This window comes from Cupressus sempervirens, chromosome 3, assembly GCF_028749045.1.
Source record: "Cupressus sempervirens isolate cs-2001-9-10 chromosome 3, ASM2874904v1, whole genome shotgun sequence".
Classification (NCBI taxonomy): Eukaryota; Viridiplantae; Streptophyta; class Pinopsida; order Cupressales; family Cupressaceae; genus Cupressus; species Cupressus sempervirens.
Genome location: NC_143120.1, coordinates 843,257,184 through 843,267,062, shown reverse-complemented (window position 1 = coordinate 843,267,062; position 9,879 = coordinate 843,257,184). Strand labels below are relative to the sequence as shown.

At 35.6% G+C, this 9,879-nt stretch overlaps 1 protein-coding gene across 1 annotated transcript; it reads right to left on the bottom strand.

The window, feature by feature from the left end:
* Positions 1 to 7,987: 7,987 nt before the first annotated feature.
* On the bottom strand, positions 7,988 to 9,298 carry LOC149569413 (LOB domain-containing protein 1-like). Its single transcript, XM_089817743.1, has 2 exons — positions 9,017 to 9,298; positions 7,988 to 8,517 (listed from the first exon to the last, which is right to left on the bottom strand). Exons 1-2 carry the CDS (start codon positions 9,161 to 9,163, stop codon positions 8,194 to 8,196), a joined length of 471 nt encoding a protein of 156 aa, XP_089673869.1. The 5' UTR covers positions 9,164 to 9,298; the 3' UTR covers positions 7,988 to 8,193.
* Between the last annotated feature and the right edge of the window lie 581 nt (positions 9,299 to 9,879).

Below are 9,879 nucleotides of genomic sequence, written 5' to 3'. Positions count from 1 at the left end.
GTGGTGACTGATCAGGAAAGTACTGTACATACTTCATAAATAGTAATCAGGTTGTAATCACTGGATTGTAATAAGATCGGACTTGCTGTTTGGTGGACATAGCCCAAGGATTGGGTGAACCACGTTAAATCTTGGTGCCTTGTGTTTATTTCTATGTGTTCTATTATTTTCTGTTATTGGTTATATTTGCATGTAGTTTTTATTTCTGTCCATGGTTTTTTCCTAACAAGTGGTATCAGAGCAAGGTTGTCTTTCAGTTATCCTCTGCAAGAAAGTCTCACGGTTAAGTGGGAGTCTCACAGTTGAGTGGGAGCGATGGCAGATGAGGGTAAGTTGAGGGTTGACAGGTTTAATGGGCAGAACTTCCAGTTATGGAAGATGCAAATGGAAGACTATTTATATCAGAAGGATTTATGGAAGCCATTGGAAGGAAAAGCCAAGAATCAGGGAACTATGTCAGAGGCTGAATGGGGTCTTTTGGACAGAAAGGCACTCGGAAGCATTCGGTTATTCTTGGCACCATCGGTGGCATTTAATATTACAAAAGCAAAGACAACAGAAGATTTGATGAAAACCCTAGCGACATTGTATGAAAAGCCCTCCGCTTCAAATAAGGTATTTCTCATGAAGCGTTTATTTAATATGAAAATGGCAGAAGGTGGATCTGTTGTAGATCATTTAAATGAGTTTAATACTATTACTAGTCAATTATCTTCTGTGGGTATCAATTTTGATGAAGAAATTAGGGCTCTCTTGATTTTGTGTTCTTTGCCTGAAAGCTGGAATGGCTTGGTAATAGCGGTGAGTAATTCTGTTCTTGGATCTAGTACCCTAAAATATGATGATGTGATCAGTGTTATTTTAAGTGAGGAAACTCATAGAAAATCCTCAGGTGGATCTACATCAAGAAGTGCTTTAAATGCACAAAGCAGGGGCAGAACGACTGAAAGAGGAAGTAACTCTGGAAATCGTGGGAAATCAAGAGGAAAGTCAAAGGGGAGGAGGTCTCAATCGAGAGGACCAAATGATTGCTGGTACTGTGGGAAACCAGGGCACAAAAAGAAAGATTGCTGGACTCGAAAGAAAAATGAAGGAGATAAATCAGATGGAGACAAAGAGGCAAATGTGGTAAGTAACAAATCCGAAGAGGATGCTTTGCTTCTGTCTTTAGAGAATGTTGATGATTCATGGGTTTTAGATTCTGGTGCTTCTTTTCATGCTACACCTCATAGAGGTTATTTCATTGATTATGTCCAAGGGGATTTTGGGCTTGTTTATTTGGGGGATAATGAACCCTGTCAGATTGTTGGAAAGGGAAAAATTAAGATTAAGTTGCAGAATGGGAATCATTGGCTACTACATGAGGTAAGACATGTTCCAAAACTAAGTAGAAATTTAATTTCAGTAGGGCAACTCGGTGATGAGGGTTGTGTAGTTACTTTTAATGATAAAAATTGGAAGGTTTCAAAAGGTTCCCTTGTAGTAGCAAGAGGTGTGAAAGTAGGCACCTTATATCTTTGTACAGGTCATATTGTTCCTTCTACTTTGATTGTTTTAGAGAAAAATGAATATTCAGGAACAATTACTGAAGTTGAGCAGGGAGAACAAATAGCTGCTGTAGATTCTGATACAGCGCTGTGGCACAATAGACTTGGCCACATGAGTGAGAAAGGTATGAAAGTACTTCATTCAAGGAAAGCTTTACCAGGTCTAAAATGTGTGAATATGGATTTATGTGAAAGTTGTGTGTATGGAAAACAAAAGAGAGTGAGTTTTGTAAAGACAGGGAAGGAAAACAAAAAGGAGAAATTAGAGCTTGTGCATACAGATGTATGGGGACCGGCTCAGGTATCTTCCCTTGGTGGCTCTCATTATTATGTTACATTTATTGATGATGCAACTAGAAAAGTATGGGTTTATTTCCTTAGACAGGAATCTGATGTATTTCAAACTTTTAAGAAATGGAAATGCTTGGTTGAAAATGAGACTGGTAAGAAATTAAAATGTCTCAGATCTGATAATGGTGGTGAGTATTGCAGTCATGAATTTGAAGATTATTGCTCCACTAATGGTATTCGTAGACAAAAAACTATTCCAAGGATTCCACAGGAAAATGGAGTGGCTGAACGCATGAACAGGACTATAATGGAGCGCGCAAGGAGCATGAGGTTGCATGCTGGGTTGCCCTTACACATGTGGGCGGAGGCTGTCAATACTGCAGTATATTTGATTAATAGAGGTCCCTCTACCCCTTTGGGTTGTGGTATTCCAGAGGAAGCATGGACTGGTAAGAAGGTGAGTTATTCTTTTCTCAAGACCTTTGGTTGTGAAGCTTTTTCTCATATAGACTCTGAAAATAGAACCAAGCTAGAAGCTAAATCAAAGAAATGTGTCTTTGTTGGATATGGCATTAATGAATTTTGCTATAGGCTTTGGGATTTTGAAAATCATAAAATTATAAGAAGCCGGGATGTCATATTCAATGAAAAAGTGTTGTACAAAGATCTGTTGTAGCAACATGAGAAGAAAGAAGATGATTATGTAGTGCTGGATGATACTCCAAAAGCTGATGTTCCAGCCATTCCTCATGATGTGCAACAACTGCAACAACAAATACCACACACACCAGTGAATGTTAGACGGTCAACAAGGCCAATTAGACCTCCACAAAGGTTTTCTCCCTCTTTGTATTCTATTTTACTTACTGATGCTGGTGAACCTAAAAGTTATGATGAAGCTGTGCAGGTGGATACTAAGATTTAGTCAGAGTCTGCAATGAAAGATGAAATGGACTCTTTGCTGAAAAATAAGACATGGGATTTGTGCAAGTTGCCTGCAGGTAAAAAGGTTTTACAGAATAAATGGGTTTACAGGTTGAAAGAAGAGGAAGGAGGTAAGAAAAGATTTAAGGCCAGGTTAGTTGTAAAAGGATTTGCACAGAAAAAGGGAATTGATTTTGATGAGATATTTTCTCCTGTTGTTAAAATGACTTCTATTCATACTGTTTTAAGTCTTGTGGCTACTGAAGATTTGCATTTAGAGCAGATGGATGTTAAAACAGCCTTTCTTCATGGTGATTTGGATGAAGAAATATATATGGCTCAGCCATAGGGTTTTGAGGTCAAAGGTAAGGAGAACTTAGTGTGCAAATTGAAGAAAAGTTTATATGGCTTGAAGCAAGCACCTCGGCAATGGTATCTAAAATTTGACAGTTTTATGCATGTGCATGGATATAATAGGCGTCATTCAGATTATTGTGTTTATTTTAAGAGGTTGGCTAATGATAGCTACATTATTTTATGTTTATATGTTGATGATATGCTTGTAGCTGGGTCTAACATGGATCATATTAAGGGGCTGAAACGCCAATTAGCACATGCATTTGCTATGAAGGATTTGGGGGCAGCAAAACAAATCCTTGGTATGAAGATTTGCAGAGATAGGAAGAACAGAACATTGACGCTATCTCAAGCTGATTATGTTGAGAAGGTGCTGCAACGTTTCTCTATGGAGAATGCTAAAGCTGTCAGCACACCTTTACCTGGTCATTTGAAATTGACTAAGGAGATGTGTCCCAAGACACAGGAAGAGGAGGATAAGATGTCCAAGGTACCCTATGCTTTAGCTGTAGGAAGTTTGATGTATGCTATGGTATGCACTAGGCCAGATATTGCACATGCAGTGGGAGTCGTTAGCAGGTATATGAGTCATCCAGGTTTTGAGCATTGGAATGCTGTCAAGTGGATTCTCAGATATTTGAGAGGAACGTCCAATAAGTGTTTACACTTTGGGGGCTCTACTACTGATTTACAGGGCTATGTTGACTCAGATTTGGTTGGGGATATTGATACCAGGCGGAGTACTACAGGTTATGTCTTTACTGTTGGTGGGGCAGCCGTGAGCTAGGTTTCTAGACTACAGAAGATTAATGCTCTCTCCACTACAGAGGCAGAGTATGTTGCTGCTACAGAGGCAGCCAAAGAGATGATATGGCTTCAGTTCTTCTTGGAAGAATTGGGACATCCTCAGAAGGATAATTATTTGTTCACAGATAGTCAGAGTGCCATTCATCTTGCTAAGAATTCAGCTCTGCATTCTAAGACCAAACACATACAGTTGCGGTACCATTTCATTCGGTCAGTTTTGGAGGATGGACAGTTAAAGCTAGAGAAGATACATACCAATGAAAATTCAGCAGATATGTTGACAAAGGTTGTAACAAGGGAGAAGCTGAACTCCTCTTCAGCTTCAGTTGGTCTTTTAGACTAAATGTGAATAAAAGAACAGCAGAGTCCAGGGTGGTTTGATCCAGTGGGAGCCCCATGCGGTAGTTGTATTGCTACAAGATCAGTCTCCAAGTGGGAGATTGTTATTTAGTGTGGAGCCTGATCAATCCCCAAGTGGGAGATTGTTAGATTGTGGTGACTGATCAGGAAAGTACTGTACATACTTCATAAATAGTGGGGTTCAGGGCATCGCCCCGAAAATTTTTTTTTTTGGAAGTAGCTGACATGGTAGCCGACATATTATGGCCGACATATGGCCGACATGTTATAACCCTAAAGCGGTTTAATACTTGTATAAAAAGGGCTTAGGGTTGGGTATTTTTCATATATGTGGTGATATGAAATTGGTTCTTGCGGCGGTATTGAGCTGTAAGGGATTACGGATTGTAATCAGGTTGTAATCACTGGATTGTAATAAGATCGGACTTGCTGTTTGGTGGACGTAGCCCAGGGATTGGGTGAACCACGTTAAATCTTGGTGCCTTGTGTTTATTTCTGTGTGTTCTATTATTTTCTGTTATTGGTTATATTTGCATGTAGTTTTTATTTCTGTCCATGGTTTTTTCCTAACACTAATATACTATCATGGTCTACCAAACAATATATGACAACTATCAACAGAATATCACAAAGAACATCATCATGATATGACCCAATTTTCAATTTCAAAAGACATTGTTCACTTATTAGAACCTTATGATCATCCTTGATCTATGTAATCCAATATGGCTTCCACAACTATAGCTTGCTAATCAAGTCCAATGAGGCTAAATTATCTAAACTTTAGCTATCAATAATGACTTTGTAAGACTTCTTTGCAAATTTACACTTAATTTTTAATAATCTCTTTCTCATCATCAATTTTTTATCAGGTTTTTCATCACATAGGACTCTTCTAACCATTAAATCTTCTTCATCTTTCAATTTATTCATTAATTCAGATGACATCTTTTTCAAAAGTGTATTTATGCTATTGTTGTCAATCTTCTTTCTTGAATTCCAATGGGTGCACTCAAATGATCCATGACCTTCCCCACATTTAACAAAAGTTCCATTAAAAAATTTCTATCCTCTATTGTATAACCATTACCTCTAGGGTATGCACTAGTTCTTCCTTAGTTCAACTCTTTTCAATCCAATTTGGGTTTCCCTTATCCTAATTAGCTTAATATCTGTCTCCTTGTACAAATGATCTACCTCTACCTCTTTCAAATCAACCACCTCTCCTTATTTGTCTTTGCCTATGTCTTTTTTTCAACTTTTCTTCTCCCCTCAAAAAAATTTGGTATGTTTTCTTTATACTTTCTATCTTGATCAAACTATTTTTATCCTAAATGAATATCCTTAAACCATTTAGGTATCTAGAAATTATTTCATCAACAGCATCCATATGTCTAGATCATATATCTAATCTATAGGATTTTTTAGAATGTTCCTTCATAGTAGACTCTATTTGCTTTAGGTTTTGCATCTTCCTCAAAATGCTTACTTAATAATCAATAGGTAACAATTCATCCCTTAACTTACTCAATATCTTATCCTATGATTTGATTGTTTCATTTCCTCTTGCTTTCCTCTACTTTTCATATACAACTGTAAATGTTCCCACCATAAATATGCATGTCATTTTGACTGAGTACTATCAATTTCCACCTTCTTATCTTCATGTGTACTCTCATGGTTGAAATAATTTTCTATCTTGATGTTCAAACAAAGAAATATATTTGAATCCATCTTATCATCATAATAAGGTGTCTATTGAAATCTAGTTGTGTATTGACCCCATTTTAGACTCTCAAAAATATTTCATCTCCTTGCTTCATTTCCTCCAATTTGTTCTTCAACTTCATCATCATGTATGTCTTCAATTGGTCTACCTCTTCTTTGGGCAATTTCTATAGTTTCCAATCTAGCTTATGTCTTCCTCAAAATGTCCATCACACCTATGTTTTCTTCTCTCTTTCCTCACACCATTTTGTTACCCTTTGTAATTGTAGGTCTGATCTCAACTCTTCCACCATACAGCCAAATCAATTCACGATTTCACAATAATAGGTTTGATAATCAACTCTGTAAGAAACACAACCTTGGTTTGACACAACTTGATGAAATCACAAATGGAGAAACTCAAAAAGATCTATCCAAATTTGCAGAAAGATTAAACACAGTAGAAAAGAACAAGAGACTAAGATAATAATGCTAGATCTTCGTTTATTCAACTAGAAGTCAGATTACAATTAGTTGGAAACATACATTCCATTATAGATGTCATACTACAACATGCCTTCGTTATTACAGCATTTGGTCAAAGACCTCAGAACTAATTCTAACGATATCTATATTAATATCCTTAGAGATGCCTCAAGAAATATACTACATTACAATATAAGCATCATGAGATCCACATATTATCCCAAGAAGATATCGCATTCACCAGAAATCTGAAAAATATTACAACGCATAGGTTTGGTCCAAAATCATAAGGAACAAACCACATCAACTGCATGAGAACTAGTGAACTGAACTTTAGGTTTACACATGATCCAAGGACGTAGATGTTTGCAACACCAAAGATTTATGATGATAGATTTACATTGCAAGATCAAATTTCACGAATGGGTTCAAGAACATGCTCTCCTAGAGAAACTTATAATTCAAGCAACAATAAACTAAATCAGCTATGAACCCAAGAACAAGATTCAAGATAGAGCTTGGTTGTAATTCAATCGACACAAATGCTAACTCAAACATAGTTGAATCAATCACATGGACTGCCAAGCTGGACAAACAAAAATTGAAAAATAGTTGAATCAATGATATGGACAGCCAAGCTGGAAAAACTAAAAATAAAATAGGTTTTTGATTAATAAAAGATTGTTCCAAACCTAAAATGCTCTTGCATCACTCATGAATAATTGTCTATATTTTTTTCTCTTTTAGTTTTGTTTCTGCATTATTATGAAGGCTTTATAATCATCACCAATGGCTCTCCTTCATTTTCTTCCTGCATTAACTTTGTACATGACTCTTCATAGTCTATATATCTGAACTTATCATTAATCTAATCCTCTTATAAACAATACATAATATTTTGGAACACTTTATACAATTATACAATTTTGTACATAAAATATTTATCAACTATATAATTTTCAAGATACTCTTGTTCTCTTTCCTATAATCTGTTTAGATGAGAGAATAGATCTTATGAATCTGATAATTTCTTATTTTAAAACTTTAGGTAAAATTAATATTCGTACATGAACTTAATGTTCAACTGTACTTATCAAGGTAACCTGCACTTCTTCCATTATGAACTTCATATGAGACACTTGATCATAATTTTGTTTCCATAGAATTTTTTTGTACGGAACAAAATATCAATGAACTCCATTGCAGTAAGTTCTCAATCAGAAATGAGAAAGAAACTAAAATTACCTTCAAATTCAAAATGACGTTTAGAATACTTAAAAATCTCTCACAGTTTTTTATACTGATGTTATTTTTTTAATTATAAATTTGCACATTTCCTCGAGAAAAAATTGCTTACTATTACTTACAAGGAAATCGCAACTTGCATAATTTACAATCCTCACTTCAATTTCTCACATATCAGTGCCGAAGAATTAATCACTCCTGAATAGATAAGATATCTGAAATGGAAAAATAAAATCAAAGTGCAGCTAAAACAAAACACAACATACTTAATATTATCAGATATATCAAATTACTCAAGAAATTGTCTCTTCTTGCTCCATATATAGATATATAAGATGGAAGTTTCCACATACTAAGATCCTGTTAAGCTGTAATAACAATGGATGTGTATTATCTCAGCACTAAGGTAACATGTTATTATAAAACAGTAAAACTAGAAAGGAAAAATCCATTAAATCCTGCCTGGAGTTCAACTTGTCTCCCACAGTGGATTCCAGAGCTGCTCCACATCATCTACTATCAAATTATCATTTGTTTGCATCTCATAGAAAATATGTTCAGTTTCACCATGATTAGAAGACCCACCTAGAAGGAATGACAGAAGTTCATCCCTCTCCAAACTTATCTTCACCACGTCTGCTTGTGTGGCTGCCAGCTGGGATTCTAGCTCAGCAATTTGCTTCTTTAGTTTCTCAACTTCTGTTACACAGCCATGCACGGGGTCCTTCAGCCTTGCACTCGCTTCATACACCATGTTATTCACTGCATCTGCTCTTTGTTCAGCTTTCATACCCTAAAACATTAAAACCATGAATACTGTAAGCTATAAACTAATAATATAGTAGATTTGATAACTTCAAATAATCTTAATGGCATTCATTGCATCTTCTTTTTTGTTCGGCCTTCAAACCCTAGAACATAAAAAACCATGAATACAACATTTAACCCTAGTGTAAGCAATAAACAAATAATCAAAGAAATTTGATAACGTCAAATAATATCAATATCAATGTTATTAGTGCATCTGCTCTTTGTTCGGCCTTCATGCCCTAAAACATCAAAACCATGAATGAATACCACATTTAACCCTAGTGTAAGGAATAAACAAATAATCTAAGAAATTTGATAACTACAAATAATATTAATATCAATGTTATTCAGTGCATCTGCTCTTTGTTTGGCCTTCATGCCCTAAAATATCAAAACCATGAATGAATACCACAACCCTAGTGTAGCAAAGGAAAAATAAGCTAAGAAATTGGATAGCTTCAAGTAATAGTTATTTCAATTACTTGTAACGTCTTAACTATATGACGGGTCCCAAAAACTCTATGTACTATTTCAAATTTGTGAGAGTCAGAAGATGGAAAATGCGGAGCCAGCACACAATGCTCTGAACATCTTTTCCTGTGCCTCTTGCAGCTTGCACATCTTGGCATCTTATAATTATGATAATTGTGACGGCTGCAAAACTAAAACAACTTAAAATATAATTATGATGGCTTCTGAAAATGGCAGATCTTCTTATGATGAAGAATGAAATGATTTCAGAGCTTAAATAGTTATAAGGTTGTCAAGAAGGGCTAATAGATTCATATCTGAACGTTGGAGTGAAGCTTGGAAAATTTTCCCATTTCTTTTCTCAGAAAGTCTCATATTTCTTCCGAAGACTTCGATTTTTTCTTTTTCCACAAAGCGAGGAAATGTGGGGCCTAACACTTGAGCATCAAGTAAGATCTCCCATTTCCCTTTTTTCAAGATGCCTTCTCATATTTAGTTGTTTTCAATTAAGAAAAACAATCTCGTACTTTAATTTTTTCAATTAAAAAACAATTCACCGAACCTGGTCAAATTTACGTAGTAAACAATAGAATTTGGGGGCTCCAGCTAACTCTAGAAATACGTTTTCCCTTCCACCAACGTTTACTTCCGGTCAATTCTAAGTTTTGTAATCTTGGCTCTCGAAATACTGTTGTTGTTAAAAGGTCTTTTTCAATTTGCTTTAGCAAGTTTAGATTCATACGGAGGGGATTGTATGAAACTGACTTTGGGATTTGGCAAAAGAAAGTTAAAATCCCATAACAATTAGGGATTATCTTTATAATTGAATAAATTAATGAGATGCATTGAAGTTTAAGATCTTGTTATGGAAATT

Bases quoted from the DNA above. Each gene is read 5' to 3' on its own strand.
- LOC149569413 (XM_089817743.1), bottom strand. From the start codon at position 9,163: ATGCCAAGATGTGCAAGCTGCAAGAGGCACAGGAAAAGATGTTCAGAG. The intron at 8,518-9,016 runs GTAATTGAAATA...TTAATGTTTTAG, and splicing joins ATATAGTTAAGACGTTACAA to GGTATGAAAGCTGAACAAAG.